Source organism: Esox lucius, chromosome 11 (genome assembly GCF_011004845.1).
Source record: "Esox lucius isolate fEsoLuc1 chromosome 11, fEsoLuc1.pri, whole genome shotgun sequence".
NCBI classification, from domain to species: Eukaryota; Metazoa; Chordata; class Actinopteri; order Esociformes; family Esocidae; genus Esox; species Esox lucius.
Window position 1 is genome coordinate 27,253,962 of NC_047579.1, and position 17,797 is coordinate 27,271,758.

The 17,797-nt window shown below is 42.6% G+C and overlaps 2 protein-coding genes across 3 annotated transcripts; both read right to left on the bottom strand.

Annotated features, from left to right (window-relative positions):
* Window positions 1-86: 86 nt before the first annotated feature.
* bcat2 (branched chain amino-acid transaminase 2, mitochondrial) lies at window positions 87-9,823 on the bottom strand. The gene is made up of 11 exons (XM_010874089.4): window positions 9,563-9,823; window positions 8,216-8,287; window positions 7,702-7,902; window positions 6,985-7,095; window positions 6,750-6,869; window positions 6,238-6,401; window positions 5,104-5,246; window positions 3,014-3,099; window positions 2,522-2,662; window positions 2,354-2,428; window positions 87-2,199 (listed from the first exon to the last, which is right to left on the bottom strand). The coding sequence occupies exons 1-11, from the start codon at window positions 9,638-9,640 to the stop codon at window positions 2,158-2,160; spliced, it is 1,233 nt and encodes a 410-aa protein (XP_010872391.2). The 5' UTR covers window positions 9,641-9,823; the 3' UTR covers window positions 87-2,157.
* A 2,682-nt stretch (window positions 9,824-12,505) lies between these two features.
* hsd17b14 (hydroxysteroid (17-beta) dehydrogenase 14) lies at window positions 12,506-17,587 on the bottom strand. 2 transcript variants are annotated; one of them, XM_010874091.4, is made up of 10 exons: window positions 17,477-17,587; window positions 17,127-17,298; window positions 16,981-17,019; window positions 15,558-15,655; window positions 14,591-14,657; window positions 14,104-14,195; window positions 13,837-13,941; window positions 13,662-13,729; window positions 13,434-13,530; window positions 12,506-12,827 (listed from the first exon to the last, which is right to left on the bottom strand). In XM_010874091.4, the coding sequence occupies exons 2-10, from the start codon at window positions 17,215-17,217 to the stop codon at window positions 12,684-12,686; spliced, it is 801 nt and encodes a 266-aa protein (XP_010872393.2). In that variant the 5' UTR covers window positions 17,218-17,298; window positions 17,477-17,587; the 3' UTR covers window positions 12,506-12,683. The 2 variants fall into 2 exon arrangements, with proteins under 2 accessions (XP_010872393.2, XP_010872392.2); XM_010874090.4 differs by lacking the exon at window positions 17,477-17,587 and having other exon boundaries at window positions 17,127-17,451.
* Window positions 17,588-17,797: the final 210 nt, after the last annotated feature.

Below are 17,797 nucleotides of genomic sequence, written 5' to 3' on the forward strand. Positions count from 1 at the left end.
GATTTTGCACCTTATGAATACATACTGGCTGTTCTGAAATGGTTCGCAAAAAGGAAAGCTTGTCTAAAAAGGGATTGTCAAAAAAGTTAAAGGAACATGAGTTTATTGAAATGAAACATACACCAAAATAGAGTAAACATTGTCCCACAACAGAAATATCCCAACAGGATAGCGTGTGGCCTATTGCAACCACTGTAAGGACTCAGGTTAGACAGATCCAGGACGGAGGTACACTCAGTAAGGCACTTAAGGAGAGGATAAGCAGACAAAGAACTGGGAGTCATTTGAAAGTGAAATATGTTAAAAGAAAAGAGAGGAGGACGTGAAGCAGGAAATATTAGGGGAGTGTTTCTCAACCCTGACCCTGCGCTGCATGTTCTAGGTCTCTCCCTGCTCTGTCACGCCTGATTCAAATGATTCAGCTCATTGTCAAGTCCTTCATGAGCTACATCAGGTGTGTTAGGGCAGGGAGAGATCTAAAACATGCAGGGCAGGGGGCGTCCCGGAGCAGGGTTGAGAAACACTGTATTAGACCGTTCCAATGTCACACATGAGAAAAACAACAATTTACCAAACTTTAAAAGAACTCATTGTTAGAAGCTTACATGGATTACAGACAGTCTTAGCACACTGAAAGTGGTCTCATACTCAAGTCTGAAGCAGGGTTGGGCGACAGCAGTCCTTGGAGAACTGATTGGTGACATTTTAGAAAAGAACAGTTTATGTTTGTAACAGCCTGGGAGAAATGTGACATCACTACCCCCCTTAAGGACTGTTGCCCCCCCATCCACATGGTTTACAGTATAGTCTCATGTAACTCAGCCGTTGTGCGTGTGCTCGAGTTCCCTTTGACCCCACCATTTTAATCTCAATGTTTTTGACAATACTATATTTTCCAAACAAGAGACAAATACCAAAACCGATAACTTGACTTTCTTTTTAACCGTCAGACACACCAGAGATATTGGATATAACAACCAGATCAATATTTCTGCCCCTAACAATGGGATTTGCTGTCCAGACCAGAACACCTATTGTTCTCTTTGGATTGGTGGATAAAGTTTATATTAAATGGTACTCTTCCTATAGCCAAGGTTGACATCAACCGTGCATTCAATGGAGTGTGAGATGCTATGCTAGCCTCAGAAATGTGGATAGAATATGCATTTCCACAGGGGGAAATAAAGCCAATAGAGATGTTGTCCTGATGTCCTCTGTATTTCATGGGCACAACACCTATTGACACAATCTAGGGAATACAAAAGATCTGTTTGATCAAATAAGCTCCAAATAATAAAACAGCAATTCATTTTAATCTTGACTTAACTCAAATATAATTGCCCCCCTTAAGAGCAGCCATCAGGTGCTAATCAAAGTAATCAATGAACAACCTATCCTGGAAAGACTTCTGAGTTAGTCGGGGTTGGGTCAAAAACATTGAAACATATGCACTTGACTCAAACCGGACTATGGTCAGTATAAACTATTTTTAAGCAACTGTTAAAAAGCAGCACAGATATCAATACAGTACGTATAATCATTCATATTCCAGAATCTATACATAGATATTTATTTTAAAAAAGTTAATTATTCTGGTACCTCGGGTTATAATGCATGACACTATTTTGATGGAAATTGTTCTTACAGTCACGTAACAGTAAGGTTGTGAAATATGCTGTAAAACACAAGTCACTTCTAATGTCCTACAACACCAACAACAGCTGCTTGTATTGCACATTTCAGCTGCTACAACATTACAGTCAATGCCCGTTCACGTGGACCACACTACAGGGCACGTCGTTTAGTGTTTGTGCTATTAAAAAGCGAAGAGGACTACCCTCTTCCCTAACGCGCTGCATGACGATAACAGATAGAGGAAGAGAGACTAACAAGTAGATAACCGTTTCTGATACAGAAGTACGCAAACTAAACCGTGCTCGTAGAGCCAAAGCTGCGGCCAGTTCACAGCACTGCGTGTGCGCTATTGTCTAACTGTCGGTATTTCGTGCAACCGTTTGTAATACGAGAATGACGTATCCCTTTGAAAGTACACAGAAACACAAAAGAGGAGTGCATTAATGGTTGTGGTGAAGCTGCTGGTCTGGAAGGCGGAGCAGGGGACTAGTCGGGATGTGACTGGCGTGTGCAAGTAGCCAGTCACACTGCCAGCGGGGCCCATTCACTCGGTTTTCGTCCATACTGGATGAAGGAGTGGATGGCACCAGGAGAAAAGAACAGTATTGTCTTTATTTTGTTGCTTAGAGCAGACAAAATGGATTAAGTTATATCAATATATGAGGTAAGTACTCTGTTAAAAGGGTCAAAGAAAGCATTAGGACAAAGCTGCTTATACCTGAATATCTGTCAGATCTTTGTGGAATCGCTTGGCCAGGTCTGGCCCATTCTGCATGGTAGGAATTTGATAGGTCTGGAGAAGGGGAGGGGCATATTAACACATACGTTGCTTGATATTCAATGTGAAAGGAAAAATGGTACACATGACTAAAAGGGTTTTGGTTACCTTTCCTTTGTAAAGAAGACTGCCGACAGGACAGACAACACAGGCCGTCCCGGCGCCAAAAACCTCTATAATCTTCCCAGAGTTCAGAGCACCTAACAGCTCCTTCATGCCCATGGTTCGCTCCGTCACTTTGAACTCACCCTGTCAAAAAACATGTCCATTGAGATCCTATTTAATAATAAACAATAATGTGTGCCAAGGCCAAACAAACCTGCTCCACTGATTGACCTATTTAATATTTTACAAAGTGAGGCGAGTTAGTGACTAAAAAAAAATACAATAGCAGCCCTAGTTCAACTCCTTATCACTTCATTAAGAACCCATTAGAGGCCCATTAAAAGCTTGTCCTAGCCGCCCAGTAAAGAGTGGCCTCCCTTAAATAGTAAATTAACAGTAACTTCAAAGGGCCTAATAACTTTTTGCCATCTCTCTCACTGGTTTATTACCATCTTTACTATATGGTAATCCTTCCACAGAGTTGTCCTCACTCACCCACTCCCTGGCCAGGTCCAGGAGAGACTGTCTGGTGACTCCTGGGAGGATGATGCCATCGAGAGGAGGAGTCAGCAACTCTTTCTCTGCAAAAACACAAACAGATACTCTCAGATACATAGATTACACACAGTTGGTTACACAGTTATTAACAATAAACTGGCGGAAAACACTTGTCAGTCACTAATGCTGGCCACACATTACCCAGCGAGAACACTGGGATGACCACACATTACCCAGCGAGAACACTGGGATGACCACACATTACCCAGCGAGAACACTGGGATGACCACACATTACCCAGCGAGAACACTGGGATGACCACACATTACCCAGCGAGAACACTGGGATGACCACACATTACCCAGCGAGAACACTGGGATGACCACACATTACCCAGCGAGAACATTGAGATGACCACACATTACCCAGCGAGAACACTGGGATGACCACACATTACCCAGCGAGAACACTGGGATGACCACACATTACCCAGCGAGAACACTGGGATGACCACACATTACCCAGCGAGAACACTGGGATGACCACACATTACCCAGCGAGAACACTGGGATGACCACACATTACCCAGCGAGAACACTGGGATGACCACACATTACCCAGCGAGAACACTGGGATGACCACACATTACCCAGCGAGAACACTGAGATGACCACACATTACCCAGCGAGAACACTGGGATGACCACACATTACCCAGCGAGAACACTGGGATGACCACACATTACCCAGCGAGAACACTGGGATGACCACACATTACCCAGCGAGAACATTGAGATGACCACACATTACCCAGCGAGAACACTGGGATGACCACACATTACCCAGCGAGAACACTGGGATGACCACACATTACCCAGCGAGAACACTGGGATGACCACACATTACCCAGCGAGAACACTGGGATGACCACACATTACCCAGCGAGAACACTGAGATGACCACACATTACCCAGCGAGAACACTGAGATGACCACACATTACCCAGCGAGAACACTGGGATGACCACACATTACCCAGCGAGAACACTGAGATGACCACACATTACCCAGCGAGAACACTGAGATGACCACACATTACCCAGCGAGAACACTGGGATGACCACACATTACCCAGCGAGAACACTGGGATGACCACACATTACCCAGCGAGAACACTGAGATGACCACACATTACCCAGCGAGAACACTGGGATGACCACACATTACCCAGCGAGAACACTGGGATGACCACACATTACCCAGCGAGAACACTGGGATGACCACACATTACCCAGCGAGAACGATCAGTGCTTTGTGTGAGGACTCGTCTACATAATAGTCATCCAGGAACCTGCAACCTTTCTAGTCCCCTCTCTGTCTTATGTTTCCAGATGTCTGGCGGTAGCCGAGCAACTAAAAACCCATTACGCAAAATAGGGGGAAAATGTACCTAAAATCTACTTCCACATCAATGTTCTAGTAAATCCACTAAGCACACTGTCTAGAAACATCATCATTTGGCACACTGTTGCAACGAAGCAGTCAAAACACCTCTGCCCAAAGAGTCAGACCGCCTCATTAAATCATGTTGACCCTGCCAGTGATTTCCATTAAGGCCTCATTAGCTAACCCTGATTATATTAGTGATAAAGTTCACATGGCATGTGTGGGATCTAGTGGCGGCTTCCCGTCTGGCATTCTGAGAGCAGTAACAACTGCCGGAACGTTAAACAATGTCACATCCAGCTGGATTAATAGAACAGGCTCTCTATCCCACGCACGTCCAATTAAACATCATTTTACAATGGTTGCCTGGCTGTTGTTGACAGCATCAGAAAGCTTGCAGTGGCTGTTTCCATTACATGCCCACCAAGCAGAGAGAGGGGCATCCTGGAAGATGCAGGAGTGAACCCAAACAGACAGCCGGGAACTTATCAGGACAATCAAACCCGGATATTTAGACTGTGATATATATTTTTGATAAGCGAAACATTTTGTGAACGACTGAAAACTGTCCTGTAATGTACAGCCAGCTAAGCAGAACCCAAGTGCAGTCATGAAGACCGGAGAGTCAAAGGGACGTACAGACCTCCTCCCTCATTAGTCCAGTAGATGAAGAGGTTCATGGTTCCGACCTCGGTGATCTCTTCCTGCTCTCCATACAGCCACAGAACCTGCTGACAGCCCTGCCGCACTGCCTCGGTCTGAACCGCTATCGTAGGTCCGTAATTCCTGAACCAGACCGAAAAACATGGGACACAGTGAGGGGCAGGAAAAGACCCGAGAGAAGGACTGGATCATATTTGATACCAGCGGCTCCCATAGAGACACACATAACACTTTAGGGCAATTCCGCAGTAAGGTCAACCAGAACATTTAAAAAATATTTCCAATAAATAATAACTTATATATACAAATGTATTTTACACAACTATCTATATGAGGTAAACTGACTTTTCGGCTGACATCAGAAGAAATGTTGGGTGATAAATATACATACTTTTGTGTCACATCCATAAAGGAGACTGTCACACCCGTAATGGACCGATTTCCTCGTAAATATGACAGTTATGTTTTCATAGTTGTAGTTTTTGTATTCAGCCTCAGTTAAAAAGTGGCTTTTACTATTTTACCCTAAGACTTCACAGAATTTTGACAATGTTTATTTTCTCCCAAAAATGCCAGTCCCTTTCCATCACATCCATTTATAAGGCAGTTTTTGTTATCCTGCTAACAGAAAATGGGATAACTTACAATTTTGTACCTAAAAGTGTAGGGTTCTATGAATTCTATAAATACAAAAATGTTAATTTATGCTTGATAAGTAGTTGACATTTTTCAAATGTCACATCCATAATGCTGGAATTGCCCTGATACGGAAGTCCTTGCTAGGGGTGAAACGTGAGAGGTCAGTAACATGGCTACCAGAGGACAGACAGAAAACACATACAGTTAATATTCTGCTAACATGCAGCCAGCATGTTGTATGCTCATAGTAAAAATAGCTAAACAATGACATTATATTATTGTGTTTGGTCCTCGCATTGTTGCCTAAGTTATTCTCTACTCAGAAGTTGACTTATGCTGCAGACTCAGAGCACTACCTCACAGTATTACGAGACCAACGTCCAGGCATTTCCACATTCAAAGTTACCCAACCATTCCACCTATTCATGGAATGCTGTGTATGTGTGCACAACTGTGGTAAGAATGCGACACTCACCCCCCCATCTTGTAGGCTCCAACCCCCCCCCTCCAGGCTCTGATGTAGCTCGGGTCTGCCAGCAGAGACACCGGGCTGAAGGCCCCTGTGGTAAAGTAGGGCCCCACAGGACTCAGGATGCAGAAGAGCAGGGCATGGGCAGCCCTTGACACCCCCAGGGAAGGCTAAGGCCATAAAGGAGGAAGAAGAGGGTGTTACCGGTCCAGTCAACAGCTGGGAAAGTGACGGTCAACCCTGTGGCCTGAGTGTAGAGAGTTTAAAAATAGATACGCTGTAATCCAGTTCGGTTTGCACTCTATCTGCAAATAGATAGAGTGCAAACAGGGGACTGTACCTTGTGTGTACACACACACACACACAAGAGAGGGAGGCGGAAAAATGGTAAACACAACAATTGTATGATGAAATATGATATAACATAATAAACAGATTTAAAAACCAAAATGCTTAGTAAATATTAGGCATCTCGTAAACGAAGACCGTCGGCGACGTCGGAGAGATGAGGCGCTCACCTCTATCCCGATGAAGGTAGGCCGGATGTACAGGCTGGCGTCAAGGGAGTAGGGTACCCACTCCTGGTCCACCTCCACCAGCTTCCGAATGCACTCCAAGAGCTCCACCTTATCAAACAACTACAGCCACAGAGGAGAGACAGCAGGCACTTGACTACTCGATTGGACTCTATTCGAGTTGACAAGCGGCATTGACCGGGAGTATCACAGGCACCGGCCCGGGCGGGGCACTCACCGGTAGGCAGCTCCGGACGGCGCTGCGGTGCATCCTCTCCATGTTAAGGTCGGGTCTGAACAGACGGATGTGGTTGTCGACCCCTCGGAACGCCTTCATGCCCTCGAACAGCTACGGGTAAGACACAGACGAGACGACTGAGCAACGGAAAACCTTTTCTCTTGGCGACGGAAAAGGATAATCCACGCCCGCGGGTCAATCAAGCGGGTTGCCAAATGTGTCCCGTTTCCTGTCCAGTGCCACACCATCTCCACTGTTCTGTGTAATGTATGTTAGTTGATGACAGGTGTAACCACCAGTGCTGAACGTCCCGGGTAATGTTCGGCTCTATTCTGGCCCAGGGACACTGAGAAGGTCCTTTATGCCACACTGTATGATGGCTTATTGTGTACAGCGCTAAAGCTAGGGCCACTGGCACTGTTGACGGAACACTGGCACTGTTGACGGAACACTGGCACTGTTGACGGAACACTGGCACTGTTGACGGAACGGGTGGAACAGATTTTTGTTGTACAGGCTTCCTCCAGGTCAGCTCGGGTGACATGGTCTCTGCTTCTGAGCGGAAGTCGACTTCCTGTTAAACCTTGTAATTTCAACACAGATTTCTGACTGACTTCATCAACTATATTTCAGCAGACAATTCGCTGTTTTACATAAATAGGTAATTGGCAAAAAGTGTTGGATGAGTGGACTTTCAGAGAAGTAGCCACCACTCACCTCTATGGAATAGTGCAGGGCTGACGTGGCTGGGTGCAGGGACAGGTTCTGGAAGGGTTTGACCTGGGGCACCTCCCAGCCCTCTTTTTCTGACCAATAGATAGTCAGCATGTGGTCTGAGAACTGCTTGCCGAACACCAGGGTGGCGGGGTCCGGCTTGGGCTTCCCCGCGACGCTGCGTTCGACTGTCAGGTCCGCGGCCTTAGAGAGGAACAGGTGCGGAGCAGAGCAACAATGCGAGGAGCAAACACAATGATTCTCGTTCACCATGATAATCAGAAGAGCATGCGTTGAGCGTTAATTAACATCGCTCCTGGGAGTCAATTGAACACTTTGATTAAAACTGAATTAAATAATTAAAGCCAAGAAAATGAGAGGAGAGAAGAAAGGGCGCCATTAAAGGTCATTCAAAAGAGCCCAGGGCTGACTAGTGGACTGTTGCCATTAGTAATGACACTCTCGCCTTCAAACAGGTTTCAGCAGGCATTTAACCGGGCCGTGCCTGTAGTCATACCTTAAATGAGCTGGCAAACCGCAACGACCCCAAGGAGAAGGGGAATGCTTGAATGAACCGTCCATGAAGTGCCTAATAAACAAGTGACAGCATTAAACTCAATCCTGACACGGTTAAAAGAACCACCTTCTAGACAAACACAATTCACATTATGACTGATAGGTAATACAATCTACTTCCACATTGGAAACCTGTCTCCTCAGCCAAGGTGATGTTGTCCCTTAAGTGCATGTGGGCCAGCAAAACACCACCTGTGTCTGGGGTGACACGTGCAGTGTTTGTATGTGTGTGTGCATGTACAGTATGTATGTTCTTTTCAGTGCCTGCACTTTGTGTTGGTTGTGAAGGTCAACTGAAGCCAAGCAATAAGCTGTAACTACTTCTACACCAAACCCTGGTTGGACACATCTAAAAAAGCTAAAACCTTTGCTCAAAAGGTTTAGTGGTAGGGATAAGAACCAACACTGCAATTAAATAGCTTGACACGTAATGCTAGCATTGTTGGCCTACATGGCCTGCAGTCACATAGTGTTACAACTTGTTTTAAACGATAACGTTCCATCTTAGGGCAATGACTGTGTGTGTTTAGCGGCAGGTGTCCTGACGCTTTGACATGCCTGTTATAGGTAGAGGGTCCTGGTGGAATCCGAGTAGTTTTTAAATCATGACCTAACATGGCTTGCAAGTGTAATGTAGGTGTCCTACTTATTGCCCGCAATCCGTTTCACACGTTTGTCTAGCAACGTTAAAAAGAACAACGCGAGCAAACATTTATATGTTTGTGTGATGATGGCATCACACAATTGCATTGAATACTTTGTCGGCACTGCTAGGTGTAAGCAATACGCTTTCCATCACAATCGTCCATTGCAGTTTGTTTTGAAATGGAATACATCCTTCGTACATTTACACGTTTGCAGCTAGCTAAACCCCCCAAATAATTAGGATTAATGTAATCCAAATATAAAATAATCCCTAGCCTGTACACAGTCATTGCTGTGCGATCTTGATTTGAAATATGTCAAATAATAGATGACTAGGCATACAATTGTATTTATCACACCCGCTACGAATACTGGCTTAAATATACCCAACGGATCTGTGTGACTGCACTTATTAATTACGTCCCCACTGCCAACTTCAAGACCCGAGAGGAAGCTAGGTATAATAGCTATGCTTACACTGATGGTTGACTGAAGCACGGGATGTAGTAGCAAATCACTTTAAAAGGTAGATAATCAAGGTCCATCGGTTCTAACTACACATTATTAGCCCACAAGGTTAACTATTTACAGAGAGGTAAAAACACAATTATGAGATAAGAGAGTCATTGATCTTTAGACTCACCGTCCTCAAAGCTGCCATCGCCGTAATGTAATGAACTGTATATGTGTCCGTGCGGGAGCAAACCCTGAAAGTGTTCATTTGCGTTCCGGACGTGACCCTGAGAACATTCGTTAGCACAGTTCTCGAAAACCAGATCCACAAAATAATAAACAGCCATGTCAAAATCTTTCTGTAAATGAAACATATACATGAAAGGGTATGGCTGTAATTAATCTACATTACTTATTTAGAAATTATTTATCCTACATAACTTATTGCAGTTCAATAAAAATTATTTGCAACCAATTCCATTGAACTGCAATGGGTTATATGGGATTTTATACTAAATATTGTGTGTGTTTGGAGTGGTTTTAATACTAAAATAAATGTTAATCAAAGATATATCGAAACGAGTCAGAGATGTTGATTAGCACAGCAGGGGGTTAAAGAAGAAATGTGTGATTTATCTCTGCCATGTGGTTGGCCAAAACAAACAAGGTTACGTGGGTTTGAGTTGCCGAGGTTAACCGAGTTCAAACCAGCGGAGTGGAGATGACCCATAGAGATGACCACGATTTGTCTACCGGGGGGGAGTTGTTGCAGTCTTGCTTGTTGATTGGTCATCGTTCTTATGGTGGGATGGACCTTTAAACGATACAACGTTGCGTCATCGTTATTTTAACTTTTGACTATGTTAAAATAACGCGCCCTTTCTATTTTGCAGTATATATGAATGTGTAAATATTTATAATATGTTCAACGCTTTCGTTTTATTTTCATTCCTATGTTGTCTGTAAGCATTCAGCACACATTTTCAGTCTACCGTTAAGTCCTTTAGTAGAACAATTCTGTGTGTGTTTAGGAAGCTGATGCAACTACCAGGAAACATTTCAAGGTTGTACACGTTATATGCTCTTGGTTTACAATTTAACATAGTTCACTGAGCTAAAGCTAACTATTCACTCCTGTGCATGTTCACAGAAACTATGTAGCGTACTCACATGTTTTTTTAGATTTTACCTTATATTTTAGTAATTTGGAGTGGTCTAGATTCTGCTGTACGGATTTGTGCACTAGATTCTGGAATATCAATTAATAATTTCCGGTCTGAAGTATTGTGGTTTGTGCTCGAGTAACTATGAGGAACATTCCTGTACAGATGGAAATGCTTTGAGCACCAGCCGGTTTCTGCTTCAGACTGCTTGTCAATGTCTTACCACAGAAACCGACTGAGATCCACACACCACAAAACAACAAGATGCTTTATTGCTATTATAAAACAGTTATCAATGGAAATAGATTAAAAAAAGCAGATGTGATGTTATAATCATGGTATATGTTCTATGATAAATGTGTGGTTTGAATCCTGAAAGTGTTGATAGTTGTGGTATATGTTGATAGCTGTGATATGAGACCATATACTGCCGGTATGCCATCACATCACTCTTTACTACTCTAATTGGATTGGTTACCGATTTATAATAGCAATAAGGCATCTTAAGGGTTTGTAATATATTACTAATATATCACATCCCCTCATGCCTTATTGTTTACATACAACAGCTATCAGCCAATTAGCATTCAGGAGTCAAACTACCCTTTTTATAAAATACACTACCATTCAAAAGCTTAGGGTCACTTAGAAATGTCCTTGTTTTTGAAAGAAAAGCCAATTTCTTGTCCAATAAAATAACAACAAAACATCAGAAATCCCTTTTGCAATTCTGTTAGCATATCCGGAAACTTTTGTGCTGATTAAAGAAGCAATAAAACTGACCTTAAGACTAGTTGAGTATCTGGAACATCAACAATTGTGAGTTTGATTACAGGCTCAAAATGGCCAGAAACAAAGAACTTTCTTCTGAAAATTATATTATTGTACTGAGAAATGAAGGCTATTCCATGTGAGAAATTGCCAAGAAACTGAAGATCTCATACAACGCTGTGTACTACTCCCTTCACAGAACAGCGCAAACTGTCTTTAACCAAAACAGAATGAGGAGTGGGAGGCACTGGTGCACAACTTGGCAAGAGAAAAAATACATTAGTGTCTAGTTTGATAACACTTTGGGAATAAAGTGTTATGGACAGATAAATCTAAGTTTGAGGTGTTCGGATCACAAAGAACATTAGTCAGAAGCAGACCAAATGAAAAAATGCGGTAGGAGTGCTTGACGCCATCTGTGGTGGAGGCAGAGCAATGGTCTGGGGGTGCTTTGGTGGTGGTAGAGTGGGGGATTTGTACAGTATACTAAGGTTCTTAAAGAAGGAAGGCTATCATTCCATTTTGCAATGCCATACCCTGTGGGCAGCGCTTGAACCTATTTCCTCCTACAGCAAAATAATTACGCAAAGCACAGCTCCAAACTACAGGGGCATCTAAAAAAAATTGAATACCGTGGAAAAGTTTTTTTTTTCGGTAATTCAAATCAGCAATGACCTTCTGTGGCTTACCATCCTAGCGGAGGGTGTCAATGAGTGTCTTCTGGACAACTGTGAAGTCAGCAGTCTTCCCCATGATTGTGGTTGTGTGTACTGAACCAGACTGAGAGATTGAAGGCTCATGGAGTTAATTAGCTGATTAGAGCTCTTCTCAGGTTGACATTTCTGTATTATAAATGTTTTGTAATATTTTGAGATACTGGATTTTTGAGTGAAAACTCTTCAGATTACCCCAACACCTTCACAACTAGAATGCAAAAGGTCTGCAAGGCTGTAATTACTGTAAATGGAGGATTCGATGAGAGCAAAGTTTGAAGGACAAATATTATTTAAAGTAAAGATAATTAATTCTAACCTTGTCAGTGACTATATTTCCTATTCATTTTGCTATATTTCCTATTCAAACTAATTTCATGCATGTTTCAATGCAATATGAAGAAAATTTCTAAGTGACCCCAAACTTTTGAACGGTAGTGTGCGTGATCTTTAAGTATGAGAGATTTATTAATACAGCATCAAGAGTTAGCATAAAAATCCCTTTATTAAACATAAAAAGCAGCATATTCAAGATGATTACCGTGTTAAGACAAGTAGATTGGTTCATCACAGTTAAAATAAGTCAATGATCTCAAGCAGGACAGCAGTAGAACAAAAGAGGTTATTGGTCCGACAGTCACTAGGCTCAGAGTGACAGACCTGCTCATGGGACCTGGTTCTTGTAGCCATAGTTGAGTTCTGCCCCTCCACTAAGCAGTAGGTCTATCCCAGTGCAAAATGTAGCATCAGCAGCCAGGAACAGAGCAGCCAACCCGCTCTCAGCTTCTGTCCCCATGCGACCAATCAGCTGTTGGGGATAAAGAATAGAAGGCATTAGGTTCATCCAGACAAGAGGTGCAAGAGACTCTCAGAATCTCTATTCTGCATACAATCCATTGTCTCCTATTATCTAAGTTGCGGTTTTAGAGTAGGACAGAAATTGTCTGTTAACACTGGAATAAATGTGATTGGATGTTGCACAGGTGAAGCAGAGCTGATCCCCACCAAATAACAGAAACTTGAGACCAAACGGGTTCGGTTTCACAATGGGACTTTAAGGTGGCCCCATAGTTAAACGTATCTGCCCAGAAGCACCCCAAAAAAAACTGTTTGCCATCTCGCTTTTCTTTCTGTGAACTGACCCCACACCATTTCCACTTTTGTTCCTTCTTGAACTGAATAAATACTAAGTGACTGCCATTGAACAAGGAGACATCATCCGAATGCGTTGGGACCTGTATTTGCCCAACGCTTCGGCAGGTGAATAAAGAGTTTTGGTCGTCTGAACTCACCCACAAGTCCGGCTAACTTTTGCTTCAGCATTACCAACCGTATGACACCTGCTGAAAGGCATCAACAGATCTAACAAACCCATCTTCTGTCGTGTCTCAGTTCCTGTTCAGTGTGCACTTGCCTGAGCATTCTCTCCTGCTTTAATGGCTTCTAAGGCATCTGCGCTCTGTCCAGCCAGCTCTTCCCAGAGAGGAGTCATCACATTACCAGGTGAGATGCTGTAAGCGATGACACACCTTTAGACTGCAGTAAACTGAGCTCGATAAGATGGAACGATACAAGCATTTTGAAAAGCAGGAAATCATAAAAGTCAGTCACATAAAAATAGGCAAAAGCCAGTTCAACTCACCAGTTGACTCTCACATGGTACCGACTCTCATCCACAGCCATGGCTTTAGTCATGGCAATGATCGCCCCCTTGTGGAGGGAGAGAGACATCACGTCAGGGCCCGCTTCTCCAAGCTACACTGCGGCTCACAAATGAAAGTGGTGAAACCGACTGCAGTGAGGGCTTATTAGCTCACCTTAGTAGCAACATATGGCGCTGCATCTTTCTGACCAATAGAGCCCACCAGGCTGGACAAGTTAATGATGTTGCCCTGACGCTGACGCAGGTAGGGCAGGGCATACTGAGTTGGGCGAGACACGGGGAGATCACAACCCACATACACACACGACAAAGAATCATACACACAAGAAACCACGACCCCTAATGGCTTTCAGTAATGTATCAGTGTGACACAAAAAAAAAGATATAATCAAAGTGGAAATGAAACAAGTTAATTATTTACTTTGGAGGCCAGGAAGTAACTGATGAGGTTAAGATTCAAGAGATCTCTGAACTCGTCTGCAGTGGTGTCGTCTGTGGATTTGTGCGGTGGGTCTGAGAGGAAGTGAAAGACAGTAAACTCGATTATGTAGTAGCATGAACACGGTCTAAATGGCTACTGGAATATGGGAATGTGTTACGTGTGTGGGTGTTGAATCGTATAAAAATCCGCCTGCAGGTCACGATAGATAGACTATGAAAAGCCAGAGCATTAAAACATGTTTATGTGGCAGCCAGCACATTTAGTCAGGGCGTGAATAACAGGGTATGATCTGGTCGGTGAAGCCCGATGAAGGCACAAGCTGCAACACAAAGGCGTTTTAATGCCTTTTTAAACATTAGCTTTTATAGATGCCTTGGTGGGAGTTGTGCAACTGAACACCTGAATGTGGATGTTCAATTTCCCTAGCGACATCAGTTCCAGTAAAATGTTGGGAGTGAATACTTACGCCACCCAGCATTGTTAACCAGACAGTCTATTTGACTGTGTAGCTCCACTGTCACGGCAATCAACCTCTGCAGAGAGAATATCACATGATGTGGAGTTGACCGCACTCGTGAACCCAAAATGTGTTGTAAAAAAGTTGACCATTGCTATCTCCAGAAGACAGTTTTGCTCAAATGATCTGATAAAGCGAATTGGTTAGAATTCTGTTTTTCGAATATGACAAATAGGATTGGGAACCTGGGGAGTCTTGGTAATACTTGGCTGGAGGGGTAAGTACCTATTCTCTGGCTGACTCATCAGGATTTGTGAACCTCTGCATAGTGATACAGACTTGGTGATCCAATCTGATCTTTAATCTGGGATTTTAGGTTTTGCGGTTTCCAAAAACTCAAAAGGTAGTAAGTAGGAGAACTATCATCCCAAAGATCTGGATTATCTAGAGCCCATCAAAAGGGCGTATTTAGAAAAGTGAAAGCATTTCAACGTGCAACCAAAACATTTAAATGTAACAGAAGTGAGAAGGTTAAAAACTAAATGTAATAATACTTCAAAACAAGTGGCCTGATCAAAGCATGTCTCTATCAATAATTCATAAATGTCTGGGAAAAAACATTAATAAAAGAAAAACTAAAACAATCAATCTGATCCTGGATAGCAGAAAGGAGGACTACAGAATTCAACAAATCCCCCCCAAGTTTTGAAAACCATAACCTGGTATATGACCCAACATAACAACTAAGTCATAATATCCTACATTCACAACTCTTCCCAGGTCCCCTGAATTCTGAAAGATTTAACTTAACACACTTGATTTAATTAGTCTACAAATGTTACTTTTTTGTTTACATATAAGTCATTTAGCGTAGCAAGTATCACCCTGATATAAAACAGACGAATGGTGTGTAAGAGCGATCATTTTACTTTTATTTCACTTGTTTGTAAGATAAAGAACCACCCAGGAACCCTACCTTAATGTCCTCCTCTTTGGAGACATCGCACAGGACAAATTTGCATGACCCTGGCCCCGCCTTGTTCAGCTCTGTCTCTAGAGCCTGTCCTGCCTCCACTGTCAAAAGAAAAATGAATTCTGATTCGTGAAGTATTCAAAAATAGACCACTGATAATGAAGATGTTGAGACTTATTCCATTCAGCCTCTTCCTTTAAACAACATTTGCTGTAAATTGTCCACATTGTAATCACTCATTTCAAAATATTAGGAATGGAAGTGAACACATTATTGCTACCCGTGTGTTGTATTCATGGCTTTTATGGCTGATGGAATGTGGAACAACAGATTGTCGCCACTATTGTACCAGTATTTAGTACATTAATAGTACTGTAACATTGTATTTAGGGCCGTGCAACACGCATGTCATAGGTGTTGCAATTAAAAGTGCTCTAAAACCAGGCCCGGATCAACGGGGGGCAATTGGTGCAAAGCCCGGCAAGATGGAATCCGAGTTTTGTTTCCACATAAACACTGCCAATGGTATATTAATTAGATATACTGGATCCGGGCATGTCTAAAACATCATTATACTCCATATGTGTGTAGACCTATTTGGTAAGTGACGTGGCATGATTAATTATGAATTTACTCAGTTATTTTGCGCCAGCTTCCAACATGGCCTTTGGGGCAGATGTTTTACCGAATTACTTGGCAAACAGTTTGTTCAGACGCAGTGAAACCGTGTTGCGTTTCATATTGGACTTGTAAGGCTTGAGTAAGTTGTCCCATGAGCAGGATAAATGACGGTATGAAAAAAATTACGTTTGAAAAAAAAATTATTCGGAATAATCTAAACTTCTAAGGAGCTATTCGAGGTCAGATAATGTCTTCCCTTTATAATGCACTGCGCACAATGATCTGATTGGTTCATGAGCTCTTGTTTTATTCACTTTCACAGGATGATCCACCTAACAAAGTAGGTAACAGATTGGATGAACAACTGTTGCTATGTTTTATGATCAGGACACTTCCTGCATTCTTGCTGGAGCCGAAAACATAATTCGTTCAAGTTCTGGTTTGACAGTGACGAATTCCGTTTTCTAGAATACCCCAGAGCCTTGATGTTAAAACACACAATAGTGTATGACTTTAGGTTGTCACAGAAGCAACTCTCAGGAGTTGAATCTAGAGATGCTTTCGGCGTACAACTGGAATAACCTAGTTACCCTGCGTGCGCACATTTGCCTGTTAAACGTCCGTCCCGTCTACAAAGTGCGGTCTGTTTCGCTATCGTTCCTCGACGTTTCGTAATGTTGCCCCTATCGGTTTGAAACCAGGGTCCATGAACTCAGAGTCCACGTTATATTTATTCCCACACCTGCAAAGTTCTAAACTATTTTAAATAATAAATAAAATGAGAATAAATAATATGCACACTCACCCCCTCTTGCACAAAACACAACTTTGGCTCCATTCTCCACTGAAAAACACAGATAGTTGCCCCAATGTAGTTATTGTTGCCCCAGTAAACTAGCCTACCTAACTCAATATGATCACAACAAATTCAGTTAAGCAGCTGATTCTTACCGAATACCTTGACAATCCCTCTGCCAATCCCTTTTGACCCACCAGTCACGATGACCACTTTGTCGCTGTAACGCAGTACTTTTCCCGACATGTTCACGAGTGACAACAGATCACAAGACTGCAATGAATGGGCTCGACAACCACCGCCACCTGTCTGACTTTAATTCGAGTACTGCAAACAAAGTAAATGTCTCTTTACACGTAACTTATTTTTATTGTTTCTTTATATATACACAACTGGATTGTAACCCAGCTGGCTTTTTAACAGTTATATTCCTACACCTACGTTATCATCCCTCCTCCCCCAATCCACTTCCTCAAAAATCATGAGATGTGTTGTCTGATCTTACCCCCAGCGAATATAGTTGTGGGACTTGTAGTTTGATTTGCATAGCACAATGCAAATGTTCAATGCACCTTTTCTTCAACAAAATGCATAGTCTATGTATGAGACATGTTGTGAAATAATAAAAGAAAACGTTTAAATATTGGCCTACTTTTATTTAAATGTTTACTTCTTCTCTGATCAATGTGTTTCTTGTATCTATCCTAAATTGTTCACTTTCTATTTTACCTGTCCTTTTTCTAGCACTTTAATGCTGTTCGCGTTTACTAGGCTGCGTTCAGTAAGTCTTAACGTTCTTAAACGTTTAATTGAAAGTTTACAACAC